At 45.7% G+C, this 15734-nt stretch overlaps 1 protein-coding gene across 5 annotated transcripts in view; it reads left to right on the forward strand.

The window, feature by feature from the left end:
* Positions 1-15734, forward strand: part of STN1 (STN1 subunit of CST complex) — a 978195-nt gene that overhangs the window by 113697 nt on the left and 848764 nt on the right. For all 5 annotated transcript variants that reach the window (XM_044056104.1, XM_044056103.1, XM_044056107.1 and 2 more), the window contains one exon: positions 14725-14820. In XM_044056104.1, the coding sequence (XP_043912039.1) occupies positions 14725-14820 (96 nt within the window). The remainder of the gene's footprint in view (positions 1-14724; positions 14821-15734) is intronic.

The raw sequence follows: 15734 nt of genomic DNA on the forward strand, positions 1-15734 counted from the left end.
TTTTTGCCACTCCCCTCAATGCCAAATGCAGCAACTACTTCACCCTGATCCCCCCACAGGGGGAGTCACCCAGGGACGCTTTAGTCCACGATTGGTCCTCCGGTCTGCTCTATGCTTTACCTCCGTTTCCTCTGTTACCAAGAGTGATTCAGAAAGCCATATCCTTGGGAAGCAAGATGATTCTAATTGCCCCACACTGGCCTCGCCAAGTCTGGTTCTCCTTTCTCCACCCATTCGCTGTGGACAGTCCTTGGATTCTGGACCCAGTACCAGACCTACTGACACACATGTCGGGACAGTTCCATCCCTCCCTGCAGACCCTCAGGTTGACAGCCTGGTTACTCCACTTGCATCGTTAGTCAGACTTCATCGTTTTTCACCTGAGGTGGTGCACATTTTATCCTCTTCTCATAAGTCTTCGACTAGGAAGATTTATTCCAGCAAATGGAAGAGATTCTCTATTTGGGCTCATGCCCAAGGAATTGACCCTTACACAGCCCCAATTGCTGCTGTTTTGGATTTCTTATCCATGCTCTTTCAGCAGGGCTCTGCACCCGCTACCATTAAAGTCCAGCTGGCAGCTATTTCAAACTTTCATACCTCCTATGAGCCTTCCTTTATGGCCCATAAACTCTGTAAGGCCTTTCTAAGGGGCACCTTATTACTCCGACCTCCTGTGTCAGAACCCATCATGACCTGGGATCTAAGCTTTGTTTTGCAAGCCCTTACTTACCCACCTTTCAAGCCAGCTGCCACCTGTGAGTTAAAGTTTTTGTCCTGAAAGACAGCTTTCCTAATAGCCATCACATCAGCCAGACGGGTGTCAGAGATTCAAGCTCTCTCCATCAAACCCCCGTATTTAATTTTTCATAAGGACAGAGTTTCTGTTGGACCTAATCCATCCTTTCTTCCCAAAGTAACATCTACTGTTAATCTTAATCAGTCTATTCAGCTGCCAGTGTTCTTCCCTGAATTCTCGAACAAGGCAGAGTTTAGATTTCATCAACTGGATGTGCACAGACAATTACGATTCTATCTATACAGGACCAAACACCTACGAAAATCTGACCAATTGTTTGTTTCCCTTTCAGAAAATAGAGCGGGTTCCCTTATTTCCAAGGTTACCATTTCCAGATGGATTTCAAATTGTATTTCCTTTATTTATTCTTCAGCGGGGAAAAATCTACAGTTTCCCATCAAGGCTCACTCTACTAGGGCTGTTTCTGCGTCTATGGCATATCATGCCAGACTATCTTCATATGATATTTGTGCTGCAGCCACGTGGGCTTCCCCGCACACCTTTATTACTCATTACAAACTGGACGTGGCTTCTAGGGGCCGGGCTTCCTTTGGTTCCACAGTCCTCAGGAGTATCTTCCTTTGAGCCTCCCAGGATAGAGGTGCTGGGGACACTGTCCCGCGAGTAAGAATGTAGGCGAGATTGGACTACATAACAGCAAGAAGTTATGTACTTACCATAACGTTCGATGTATGTAGTCCATCTCGCCTCACATTCTTACGTACCCTCCCACCTGCCCCCTTCCTGGAGGATCTGGAGGTTGGGATTGGTGCTAGAGTACCCTTCAATGGTAGTTTGTTTTTATTATTTCCCTTGATAGTGTTCTACCTTATTGGATTGTTGTTATGCATGAAGTGTGATTGTTGGATTCGCAGCAAACTAGATCTGGGGTTTTGGAGCAGTGCAGCATGGGATACCTGCTTGTCCCAGCCAATGGGAGACTTCAAGCTAGTAAATAAAAGTTGGCCGAGTCAGAGCCAATATTCGGCTCCGAACCTGTGAGTAAGAATGTGAGGCGAGATGGACTACATACATCGAACGTTATGGTGAGTACATAACTTCTTGTTTCCCTTCTCCTCAACTTCCTTTTCCAATAAACAATTTAAGCCACAAGGAGCCAACTTTCAGGGTTTTATAAAACAATGGAAATGAGGCTCAAGTAAGAAAGGAAAAGCCTCCAAACCTCAAGTACACCCCCCCCCCCCGAGACTGCATGAATTTCTTCTTGTTCAGGTTCCGCCTGTCTCCCACTCTGGCAATTTTTCTATGTCCCTGCGACTTCACTACCGTAAGGGCATCATAGATAGGTTTCAAGTTTAATCCATCAGGGATATTCCTGACAGTGGGAATACAGGAATCACTTCTTCCCATTCAATTCTACTTTGGCTTGGTTAACCTAGCAGAAAATGAGCTGAATAATATCTGATCTGAAATAGTTTTCTTCATTTGGTCTTCAACTTGTGGGAATACGAATCCATATCTGATCCGAGCTGACAAATATTACTAGCATCAGCTCCGAGCTCCAGACTCTTCCCCTTACCCATAATACACCTACACTGCCTTCCATCCCCAGATCTCGTTTTCCACGATTTGCTTATACATAGTGTCTTCGGAGCTCCAGCAAGCAGTGGGTTATTTCACTACTGTAAGTTAAAAACTTTCATTTTTTTCGTCGATCTAGGTTAGTTTAGGTGCCCCTTCTCCCCTCCCATCGTTTTGGCATTGAGTGTTAGTCTGATTAGGTAAATAGAGTAGTTAGTTCTGTGGTGCCCCCCCCCATTGTTGTCTATAAACTAGCATGGTGAGTGGGTGTGTATGTGTGTGTTAGAGTGAAGAAAGTTTTTTTTCCTGTCTTTTTTAAGGCTTTCTTTCTTTCTCTCAGAATGGCTGAAAAGCTTGTCTTTAAGTGCTGCACAGAGTGTGGCCATAAGCACTCCCCAGCGGATGGCCACACTGTGTGTGTGTGTGTGTGTGTGTGTGTGTGTGTGTGTGTGTGTGTGTGTGTGTGTGTGTGTGTGTGTGTGTGTGTGTGTGTGTGTGTGTGTGTGTTGTGCTTGGGTGTGTCCCACTTTAGTGTAGATTGCTCCATTTGTGCGGGGGTTCAACCCCCAAGTTTTAAAGGATAGGTAGGCCAAAGGTCTTCTTCCTTCTACCGACCCTCCTTCCTCGTCTTCGGCTTCAGTCGCAGCGGCTGCTGTGACTGCCTCTCCCTATTCTCTTCCTCTGGCATCTCCTCCTTCCCAGGCTGGGACTCAAACTCCTGCATCTAAGCCTGTGGTAACGGAGCATAGGAGAGGCAGAGAAAGGGAGAGAAAGTCGAAGATGAAGGAAAAGAGGAAGATGTCCTCGGACGTCACTTCTCCGAACAAGTCAGCACAGATCTGTGACTCCCCTCGGCTCCATTCTCCAAGATTTTCCCTGGAGACAGAGCAGGCACGCCTTGGTTCCCCGACCCGCCAGGTCGGAGTCCATGGCCTTGTCAGAGTCAACCCGCTCCTTATCGGATGTGGATCTGGATAAGATGATGCACTTTATCCGTACACAGATCCAGATGGAGGTCTTGCCAGCCCCCCTCCCTCTGGAGGGGGGAGCTCGCTTCCTTTCTTTCAACCCATTTCTCCATCCCTGATCCAACCTTTGGCTTCGGAGTACTCAAATCTGAGGTTGGCCTTGGTCAGGGGGTCTGCCCCGATGGTACTTGTTTCCTCAATGCTGACAGCTGCCTGGAGCTTCTCTGATTCGACCTGTTCAGATCCGAGCTGCTCTCTGAGCTAGAGCTTCGGAGTGGAACCTTTTCCATAGGCTCAGACGTTGTCAGGCCCAGTCCTCATCCTCGGAGCTCCGTCCACTTTGGGGCCGGCTCAGATTCTCGTGTCAGACCCGAGGAGACTGGCCTCCTTATTAGCTTCCCAGGAGGTCCGATGTCCTTTGCCATTTGATGTGGTAGAAAGAGTCCTCTCCATAAGATCAGGACCCCTGACCGCCCCCTTGGACTCCTCCCAGACCCCTTCAGCTCTGTCTACGGTCCCCATTGTCTTACCAGAGGACAGCCTGTGCTCGAAGAGCCCCAGATGGTTTCCCCTGAGGAACAGATGGCTTGTGAGCGCTCCCCTGAGAGCCCCACTGGAGATGTGCCTCGCAAGCATACATGCAAGAGGAGGCACTTGGACTCCCCTGAGTCCCTCACCAAGGACACAGATTTAGATGAGGGAGAAGGTACCCCAAGAGCACCTCTCGAGGATGTCTCCTTGGAGACATCATGGAGATCCTTCAGCAGCGGGGAGGTTGGTCTGCCCCCAAGCCCTCTTCTGATGAGTCTGCGTTCCTGGAGGCTTTCAGCATGGGCCCGTCTACTTCCTGGTTGTCCCCTCCCATGGATCTTTTAGTGGATTTGATCACCTCATGGGCGTGGAAGGAACTGGACACCATGGAGCCTATCCTCAACCAACCCAATACAATTTTAAGCCCCCCCCCCCCCATTGACAGGCCATCCTGGAATAAGGGTTTCCCTGTGGATGCCATGGTGGTTGCAGCAGCCACTAAGAAGGAACTTGCTCAGGAGAGTTGCTCAGCCCACCTTCCTGACCGGGAGTCATGGATGATGGACTGCTTAGGGAAGCGGGTGTATGCTTCAGCTACCTCTTCAGTCAGGGCACTGAATTACTTGGCCCATGTCACTAGACTCCACCGTGACTTAGTAAAGGAGCTGGAGGAGTCTTCACCCAAGTCCATATCTCAGGAGGACAAGGTTTCATTCTCCGTTAAAATGGCCACTTTAAAAGCGGTATCAAATATGTCCATACGACTCCTGTCCCATGCTACAGAAGGAGTGGCTAGGATGGCTGGTTCTGGCGTGTCCATGAGGTGCAACACCTGGCTCAGGTTGTGTCAGTTTTCAAAATCCTTTAAGGCGTCTTTTGCCAATGCCCCTTATGACAGCTCTACACTTTTCGGTAAGACCGTCAAGGAGTCACTAGTCCAAAGTGAGAAGGACGGGAAGACACTGTCTGCTGTTGGAATCTACTTCTCTAACCCTCAAATGTGTTTTTCCCGGAACCAGAGAGGGCAAAAGAAGATATGTGGTTCTGGAAGTTTCAGTATTGCAGGGACACTCAGGGCTCTTCTTCCCCTAGAGGCAGAGGGGGACAGAATGGATGCCGGCCCAGAGGCAGAGGGGGGTCTGCAGAACTTCGGGTCTCGAGAACCATTCACGGACAGACCCGGTCTGCAACCCTAAGGGGTTGCTCGGCTGCTGTACTCTGGAGGCAGTCGGGGAATGATTGTCCTTGCACCCAGTGGCATAGGAGTCCATAACAACAAACCGTTGGGTGCTTCAAATCCTATCCAGAAGATATTCTATCCCCTTCATGGGTTACCCCATATCTCCTAGACACCTACCGGATGTTCCACCCACACAGAGAGGCAGCAGCGCAGGAAATTTCCAAGTTGCTAGTAATATGAGCCATCAAAACCGTCCCCCCAGATCAGTCCGGATAGGGCTTCTACTCCAGGTTCTTTTTGGTGCCAAAGAAAATGGGGGACTTAAGGCCCATTCTAGACCTCTCTACCCTGAACCCGTCTGTTGCCAAAGAGAAGTTCCGGATGGTCACACTACAGTCCATCATGCCATACCTGCAACAGAGCGACTGGATATGCTCGTTAGACCTCCAAGATGCGTACTATGACATAAAAAGGCACAGAAGCTCCAGGAGGTTCCTCCGCTTCTGACTAGGAGCCAATCATTATCAATTTTGATCCCTACCCTTTGGTCTCACCACAGCCCCCAGGGTGTTTACCAAAGTAATGGCGGTTGTAGTGGCTCACCTGAAGCTTCAGGGGATTCAGGTCTATCCGTACCTGGATGATTGGTTCCTCACTGCTCCTACCAGGCATCTACTTTCCCAAACCAGGGATTACTTTCTGGCACTTGTCCTGAGTTTGGGCATCAGAATCAACACATCCATATCTCTCCTAGATCCTGTACAGGTGCTAGACTATATTGGGGTTAGGATAGATACTCTTCAGTGCAAAATATTCCTGACTTCGGAGAGAGTTCAAAACCTCAGGATGCAGGTCTCCCTGATCTACTGTTCCCACCTCCCAATGGCAAAATAAGTGTTGAGGGCCCTAGGCTCAATGGCAGCAACCATAACTCTTCTCCCATGTGCTTGGCTACACATGCGGATTCTTTAGTGGACTCTAGCAGTTCAGTGGTCCCTTCTGGAACTGCCATTGACTTATCCTATCCACCTAAGTCGAGTGTGTTGATTGTCCCTGATATGGCGGATGAGCTGTCCGGACATTGTGGAGGGACGACCCTTTGTTCTAGCCCCAGCCTAAGCCACAGTGACCACAGATGCCTCCTAACTTGGGTGGGGGGGGGGGCATTGTTCGGGCAGGACAGTCCAAGGGCTGTGGTCCTCCATAGAGACCAGCTTGCATATCAATGTCCTAGAGATGAGGGTGGTCCTTCTAGCGTTGCAGGCCCTTCATGCCTTTCTTCCTCTGGGGACAATTGCCATTCAGTCAGACAACATGTCAGTAGTCTGGTATATCAACAAACCGGGAGGGAGCAGATCTTACCCCCTTTGTTGCGAGGCCATGAGAGTGTGGGAATGGGCGATCTCCACCTGTCGCTTTCACATCACAATGAACATTCCAGGATGGTCCATCATCCTAGCAGACAGGTTATCTGACCATTCTGATGCCTTACAATTGGTCTCTGAATCTGTCAGTTGCGGAGCAGATTTTCAGTGAGTGGGGTCAACATTGCTGCGATCTCTTCGCATCTCCTTCCAACACTAAGTGCCACAAGTTTTTTGCTCTGAACCCACTGCTGGGAGAGCCCTCCAGAGATGGTCTAGTTCATGCTTGGCCTCCCGGTCTTCTATATGCTTTCCCGCCAGTACCTCTCATTCCGAGGTTTCTGCAGAAAGCTTGTTGACTGGGGAACAAGGTGATCCTCATTGCTCCATTCTGGTCATGCCAGGTATGGTTTCCCTTCCTTTTGTCTCACCTTCTGGCTCCACCTTGGATCCTAGATCCCATTCAGGATTTGATTTCACACCCCTCGGGGGTGCCTTATCTGAGTCTGGACAGCCTGAAGCTCACGGCTTGGCTGCTGCAGTTCCTGTAATTGCTAGGACTCTCAGACTATATTCCTCAGTTAGATCTATTTTCGTAGCTGCTCATAAGTCTTCGACCAGGAAGGTTTATCGCAGCAAGTGGAAACGTTTTTCTTTTTGGGCCTCTCAGAGAAGTTTAGACCCTTTCACAGCTCCTATTTCTGCGATTCTTGATTTTCTAGTTGATATTTTCCAGCACGGAGCTAGTTCTTCTACTGTCAAAGTTCAGTTGTCTGCCATTTCCCATTTTCTTGTGGGCGAGAATTCTGCTTCCATAGCATCTTCCAGACTGTGTAAAGCCTTTATCAAAGGCATTTCTTTTACTACGCCCCCCCGGTCAAAAATCCTATTCCTCTTTGGGACCTTACTATGGTCCTCCAAGCTCTGGTCGCTCTGCCTTTCAAGCCTGCCGCAACTGCAGATCTAAAATATTTGTCGTGGAAAACAGGCTTTCTGGTAGCTATCACCTCTGCTAGAAGGGTTTCAGAATTACAGGCCTTGTCCATCAAATTTCCGTACATGATTTTTCATAAAGACAGAGTTTCCCTTTGAACCAACCCATCTTTTCTTCCTAATGTGGCGCCACCAGTCATTATCAACCAGACTATAAATTTGCCTGTGTTCTTTCCCAATTTTACCAACAGGATGGGATACAAGCTACACATGTTGGATGTTCATAGACAGTTAAGATTTTATTTACACAGGACAAAAAATCTTCGCAAATCTGATCAATTGTTTGATAGACCCTTTTTGTGCAAACCTATTTCCAAGGTCACTACAGCTGGATGGATTTCTTCATGCATCCTGCAGGTCTATAAGGACAAAGGCATGTCTCTTCCAGATTAGGTTAAAGCTCATTCCACTAGGTCCATGGCTACGTCTGCAGCTTTCTGGTCTAGTGTCTTTGGATGACATTTGCTCTGCAGCTACTTGGTCCTCATCTCATACGTTTATTTCTCATTGCAAATTGGATTTGACTTCTAGAAGGAGAGCATCCTTTGCTCCGCGGTGCTCCGGAACATCCTTCCATGAGGGCATCCCAGGAGTTTAGTAGCTGGGGACTCTGTCCCACAGGTTGAAGACCAAATGAAGTAAACTACTTCAGATAAAGAAGTTATGCACTCACCGTAATGATGTTCTTCATGTTTCACTGTTGCAGTCATAACTGTAGGGTGATCCTGCCGGCAGGCAGCCCGAGGTCGGCCAGAATCACAAAGTCTGGGTCCGGCGTCGGCTGCACAAGCTAGTACCCTGACGTCAGTACGCTCTGGTACATAGCCCTCAGCCAACGCCATCTTCTCCAGTCTTTCTTGCCGTGCGGTGGAAAGCAGTTCGCAAGTTGTTGGTTGGTGATTTTCGATCTACGCATTTGATTGCTGTCAGTCCGAAGTTCTTACTTCTCTTCTCAAAGCCAAGTACCCCGTTGGGGAATCTTTTTCTTGTTCCTCCGATGTCAGAAAAAGTTAATAATTGTATAGCGTGTGGAAAACAGATACCTCATAAAGATTTCCACTCTTACTGTCTACCTTGCTTAGGCCCTGACCACGACATTTCTTGTTGTCGGTTCTGTGCCAGGTTCAATTTGCGCACCATTAAGCGTTGGTACGACTGGGCTTTAAATTACTTTGGCAGACGCTTCAATTATAGAATGTCGTCGGATTCTACCGGAATTCAAAAGAAGCGCAAAGACAAGGACAGGCCTCCGAAGTCCAAACAGGATTCGTCGCAGCTGGAGTCAGCGTCCGGTTCGGCTGTCGTCAGTGAGGCGCTTTTGCAGCCCCTGTCATCCGCCACTTCTGAACCGATGGCCGATACAGACTCCCATGGGGAGCCATCAAGGCCTATTGTTTTATCGGCTGCAGGACCTTCGGACGTCGCTCCCTTAGATGGGTCCGGAACCGCTGTGCAGGTACCGGCTTCTGAGGGGGTATTCAGGCCTACTCACATTACCATTTCAAAGGCAAAGTCCAAGACTCCAGTTAAGCCTAAAGTTTCTGCTCCAGCTACTTCTGAAGCTACTCCCAAGACACAGAAGCAATTGCTAAGGATGGCTGAGGATTTGCTTACAATGATTAGGGGTTCTCATCCCCCTCCAGAGAAAAGGCCTCGACAGGATGTTCCTTTGGATTCCTCTGACCAGGCTTCTGTATCTTCTGTTTCTTCCTCTGATCAGGAATATTCTTTTCCTCCTTATGAGGATTCGGATGCAGAGGATTCCCTGCCCTCTGCTTCTCCGCCTGAGGATTTCTCTTTGGGGAGACCTTACATGAGATGAGGGAACATTTTCATTGGGAAGGTCAGGATTATTCTGCTTCCAAGAAGAGGCTTAGGGAATTCCTTCTTCTTCCTCAACACAGACCTTTAGCTATTCCTCCTGTTCTTGATATTGTGGATGATGCCTTTTCTGAGGCTAATTTGAATCCTGATTCCATGCCCCCTGCTCCTTCTAAGCCTGATAGATTTTACAGGGTCCCTGATTCTCATTTGTTCTTATTCAAGAACCCTTCTGCAGATCCTGAAACTATTTCTCAGGGTTCTAAGGCTGCTAAGGTGGCTTCTTCCAAAAATCCTATTCCCTCCGAGAAGGATTCTCGTGCCTTAGACAGGTGGGGTAAAAAGGTATATACTTCTGCTACCCTTGCTATTAGGGCTTTAAATTGCCAGTTTCATATGTTTAAGTATCAGCAATTTGTTTTGTCTGTTTTGAAGCAAAAAGCTTGCTACCTCTCTGGCTTGTGCAGAGGATAAGGAATTGCAGGATGTATTGCATGCAACTGAACAAGTGAACAAGCATAGTTTGCATTGTGGTTTTGATGCTTTGGAAGCTTCTTGCAGGGCCGCAGCCTCTGGTACTGTTATTAGGAGACATGCCTGGCTTCGAGAACAAAGTTTGCCTGAACAGGTTAAGGCTAAACTTTTAGATGCCCCTTTTCAGCATGATGTTTTATTTGGATCCAAGGCTGAAGAGGTTATTAAAAAGATGGAAGAAAAGGCAAAATCTATGCAGACTGTGTAAGATTTCTTACAAGTTCAGCCTCCTAGATTTTCCAGGAATTGGCCCTCCAAAAATTGGTCCTTTCCCACGTCTGACAGGCCTCAAAGGGGAAGATATAGACGCTCCAGAGGTCGTGGTCAAGCTCAGGCCTCTTACAGATCCAGACAATGGACTGCTTCTTCACCTAGAAGGGGAGAAGACAGATCCCAATCTCAAAGGAAGCAGACTCAATGACTCTCTCGGTTGGGCTTCAGGACCCCCTTACCTGGATGCCCCTCTCGGAGGAAAGCTTTCTCTTTTTTACAGAAATTGGACTCATATTACCCAGGACAAATGGGTATTGGACGTGATTTTAAAAGGCTACAAGTTCCATTTTCATACTCTGCCAAGGATTATCGGTTGGCCAGATCTGCCAAAACATCAATGGGCAGAGGCCTTAAATCAAGTGGATGCTCTACTGGCCATGAGAGCCATAGAGCCTGTTCCTCTCTCAGAAAAGGGAAAAGGCTTTTACTCAAGACTATTTCTGGTTCCCAGAAAACAAAACTCATGGAGACCTATTCTGGACGTTTCCGTGTTAAACACTTTTTTGGAAATTCCAAAATTCAAAATGCTTACTCTACAACAACTGCTTCCAGTACTCTCCCAGGACGCTTGGATGGTGACATTGGACCTAAAGGAGGCCTACTTACGCATTCCCATCAGGCAGGAACGCAGGAGATTCCTCAGATTCAAAGCAGGCTCGAGGAACTTTCAATTCTCTGTACTGCCCTTTGGTTTATCTACTGCGCCCAGGGTTTTTACCAAGTGCCTGGCCCCAGTAGTGGCTTATTGCAGACTTCAGGGGATTCAGATTTACCCCTATTTGGACGACTGCCTTATCCAAGCAGACAGCAAGGACCTTTTACTTCAACATCTGGATTTTGTTCAACGTCTCTTCCTCCTCGTGGGATTTTCTGTGAACATAAAAAAGTCCCAATTGGTTCCTTCTCAACAAATGATATTTTTGGGAGCCCTCTTAAATACAACCTTACAAAGGGCTTTCCTTACGCCAGAAAAACAAATACAGCTGGCTTCAATTTTCAAAACCTTGGCAACCTTAACTCAGCTCACTGCAAGGAAATTCCTGCAGGCACTGGGCTATATGGCTTCATGCATTCTGTTAATTCCAAATGCAAGGCTTCATATGAGAAAGCTTCAATGGTACCTGAAAAGTGTATGGTCTCAGCATTTCCAAGATCTGGACACTTTGATTCCTCTGATCCCCTGCCTCCAGAAGGAGTTCCTTTGGTGGTCCAGGGTGTGCACTTTAAACGAAGGGAAGCCTTTTCGTCTACCTCAACCTTCTCAAATCATAACCACGGACGCTTCGGATTATGCTTGGGGAGCACATTTTCTAAACAATTGCCAGCAGGGGACTTGGACAACGAATCACCTTCATTGGCACATCAATCTGAAGGAAATGTTGGCAGTTCAAAATGCTCTTCTGGCCTTCAAGAACCTTTTGCAACCAGGGCCTCTTCTAATTCGTACAGACAACACCACAGTCATGTGGTACATAAACAAGCAGGGGGGCTCTCATTCATACCCCCTTTGCAGACTAGCTATGGCTTTATGGGACAAAGCTCTAAGTTTGAATCTGCATCTTCAGGCTCAATTCATTTCAGGAAAGCAGAATCTCTTAGCAGACAGCCTAAGCAGAAACATTTTGGATCCTCACGAATGGATGCTAGACACCAACTTATTCAACAGGATAACTGCAGTTTGGGGGTGTCCCCAGATAGATCTGTTTGCATCCCATCTCAACCATCAGCTGCCTCTCTTTTGCACCAGGGCCTTCCACAAAACAGCTTGGAAAGTGGATGCCCTGTCATTCAGTTGGAGGAACCTTTCGGGATATGCCTTCCCTCCTCTTCCTCTTCTTCCCCGGATATTACTGAAGATAAAACAAGACAAGCCCAAGTTCATCATCTTAATTGCTCCGAATTGGCCTCGACAGTTTTGGTATCCAACCTTACAACACCTCTGCTTGGAACCTCCTTGGATCCTTCCTCTGTACCCTTCTCTTCTGTCCCAGCATCAGGGTCAGATGCTACACCCTCATCTCAAGACCCTTTGCCTGGCAGCTTGGCTCTTCAAGGAACTTTGATTTCTTCTAAGCTCCCCAAACAAGTTTTGGATGTACTTCTAGAAGCCAGACGGCCTAGCACTAGGAAATCCTATGCCTCTAAATGGAAAAGGTTTTGCATTTGGATGCAGGACCGTGGCTTTAACCCTTTTGTGCCTGATCTCTCGTCTATTTTGCTTTACCTTTCTGACCTTTTGTCTAAAGGCCTTTCTTTTTCTTCCATTAAGATTTCATGCTTCTGCTTTATCTGCTCATTTTAATACTGATCCTCCTGTTTTTTCTCATCCATTGGTGAGACAATTCTTGAGAGGGGCTAAGAATTTGAGGCCTCCTAGGACCCCTCCTGTCCCTGCCTGGGATCTTAACTATGCTTTGGAAAAACTCACTTTGCCTCCTTTTGAGCCTGCTGCGGCTTCTGATATTAAATTTTTATCCTGGAAGATGGTTCTTTTGTTAGCATTAACTTCTGCCAGAAGGATTTCAGAGTTGCAAGCTCTTATGGCTGTATAGCCATACCTAATTTTCCATCTTGACAGAGTATCCTTGAGGACCAATCCTACTTTCATGCCTAAGGTGATTTCGAAAGTTGCTTTAAATCAGACTATTCACCTTCCTACCTTCTTTCCTAATCCTCAAAATAAAGGAGAAAGGATTTTGCATTCATTGGACGTACACAGACAGTTACGATTTTACTTGGACAAGACTAAAGAATTCAGAAAATCTAACCAATTGTTTGTTTCTTTTGCCTCCAGTTCTCTTGGAAAGGCTATTTCCAAACAAACTATTTCCAAATGGATTGCCTATGGAATAAGATTTTGTTACACTCATCATGGGAAACAGTTTCCAGGTACTGTGAGAAGTCATTCTACCACAGCTGCTGCCACCTCTACTGCTTTTCTCAGAGGAGTACCTACCTAGGATATCTTGGAAGCTGCCACTTGGAGTTCTGTGCATACCTTTTCCAAGCACTACAATCTCCCTTTGTACTCTAAGACCAGGGCAGGTTTTGCCTCTGCTGTTTTGCAGGGCCTTCTTGCTGCCCCTTCTTCTATCTAAGCCTCCTCCCTTTCTTCACTGCTTTGGGATTCCACCCTACAGTTATGACTGCAACAGTGAAACACGAAGAACATAGTACAGTTGTGTACACCTACCATAAATGTAGATGTTCGAGTGTCTTCACTGTTGCAGTCGGTGTTTCCCTCCCTCCTATCCCCTCCTTTTTCATTTTATGGTGTGTTTGTGTTTCCTTTTGGGATTCATTTTTTGTTTATTGGGGATTTCTGACATCTGGGGCAAGAAAGGCTGGAGAAGATGGCGTCGGCTGAGGGCTATGTACCAGAGCGTACTGACGTCAGGGTACTAGCTTGTGTAGTCGACGCCGGACCCAGACTTTGATTCTGGCCGACCTCGGGCTGCCTGCCGGCAGGATCACCCTACAGTTATGACTGCAACAGTGAAGACACTCGAACATCTACATTTATGGTAGGTGTACACAACTGTACTTTCCATCTGAGTAGTTGTACTTCATTTGTCTTCAACCGTCCCTCCCTCCTTCCCCCGGACCTTGACGCATGTTCAGCCTACGGGCTGCAGTGTAGGTCACAAGTATGTTATCAGGTTGGGTTCTAAGTATAAGTTCAGCAAACTCGATCTGGGGATGGAAGGCAATGGAGGTATATTATGGGTAAGGGGAAGAGTCTGGAGTTGGAGCTGATGCTAGTAAAATTTGCAGGCTCGGATCCAATATGGACCTGTATTCCCACAGGCTGAAGACAAATGAAGTGCAACTACTCAGATGGAACGTTATGGTGAGTACATAACTTTTTCATTTAATAATAATACTGTTGTTACTTTGACTTTTGTCTCTTTAGAAATAGCTGACGATAATGTGGAACAGTCACGAAAATGGGAATATGTAGTCTGTTTGCATGGCTATCTAAGCTGCTATTGTCTGAGCTACTACTGCCAAGTAATAGACCCCTAACATTAGCTGAAGGTTTTGCAGGCTTTTCATTTTCGCCGTGATATTCGCCATAGGGTGGAAAAACTAAATGTTGGACAGGATGCCATATCTCTGGGCAACTCATCTTTGTAACTGAAGCTTAGTTGGATGATACTGGTTGTAGATTAAAGAGCATGGCAAATGAGCAGATTTATTAGCATAAGTTTTACATGTGCAGTTTTATTGGTGAATAGCTCTGTGTTATGCCTACAGGTGCCTTAGAATCTTCCTTGGCTTTTTTGCCCTTAAGTCAAGTATAATTATCTGCAAAACAGTGAAGCATCCATGTTATTTTTTTAGATGTTAGCTTTATTCCCTTCTTGAACAGGACTATCATTAGCTGTTGTTACTGGCTTATAAGGTGCATAACTACTTATGTGTTGGTAAATTACACACATATCAGCTAACTAGACTGTATTTCGACTTTTATTTTTCTTTCCAAATATAAGACATAATGGTGATAAAACAATCCAGCTTCTCTTGTCAGAGTTGTTTTTAGGAACAAACTTAAAAAAAAAATAGCAAAAGATAAAGCTGAATACTACTACCAATATTTTATTAATCCACATCGGTGTTGTATCACTGTTAACATTTGAGATCTTTCCTTTGTTAATAAAATAAAAGAATATTTTAAGACAACATAAATGCAATAAATATACTGAATTTTTTTTTTAGGTATATTCTTTTACAATTCACACCCAATAAGTAAGGTGGATGTCTTTGGAACTGTGGTTCTGACCCGGGAAAAAGATCATTTTTACACATATGGAGGTAAGACAACACAAATGTTACTTTCTTCTTTTTTTTTCCCAAAATGGGCACTGAATTTGTGGCAGTTGTCTTCTTTCCCTTTGCATGTACGGATGACAACAAAAAATATAACTGTAATCTTGACAGTGTTTTTCTTGCGCTGTAGTCAAAATAATGTTCTATTACACATTCTAAATGTGCTTTACTGCATTGCTCTGATCTGATTTTACTGTGAAGTTAATTATTTCCATTTGAACTGCTGACATACCCCAGCCTTTTTTTTTTCTTCCCTATCCTCCTGCAGCTGCTGTTTCTGCTTCTGATAACATGATTATCACAGCCCATTAGGCTGCAGTCTGTTACTGATAGTGGCTCAGTTGCCAGTTTTTCTTAAAGCATTTTGTGTCAATATCTTGGAAGTGATTAGAGGTGTTAACTGTACCTGTAATGCTGCTAGTTAATTATGTTACAAACTAATAACATTATGAAATTATATTTTCTATTTGATATGGTAGAATCAGTTTAATTTTAAAAATTAATCTAAGTAACTTATGCTGGAGACTGGTACAGGTTGCATTTTAATAGCTCATCTAGCAATACTAATTAGTGGACTATAGTTTCACTTGTCTGCATTTGTGGACAGTATTTTGCAGAACAAGTATAAATATGACTCAGCCGCATAAGTTCAAAGTTTCTGTGTAACCTCAGTATTCAAAGCAGTTAGTTCCAGATGCAATGTATCTAGGTAAAATTTGCAGATGTAATTGACAAAACAGAACTTAAACAGGATGTAAGAGGATGAACTCCTATAATCCAAAAATGCTGTGCAATAAACCAGGAGCGGAGACTCAAGCTGAGTTTATAAAATTTATTATTTACACAAACAACATACACAGACGAACAAAGTAAAATGGTATTAAAACATGAATGCATTC

The sequence above is a fragment of the Protopterus annectens genome, chromosome 14.part0, assembly GCF_019279795.1.
Source record: "Protopterus annectens isolate FY-2018-M chromosome 14.part0, PAN1.0, whole genome shotgun sequence".
Taxonomy (NCBI): Eukaryota; Metazoa; Chordata; order Ceratodontiformes; family Protopteridae; genus Protopterus; species Protopterus annectens.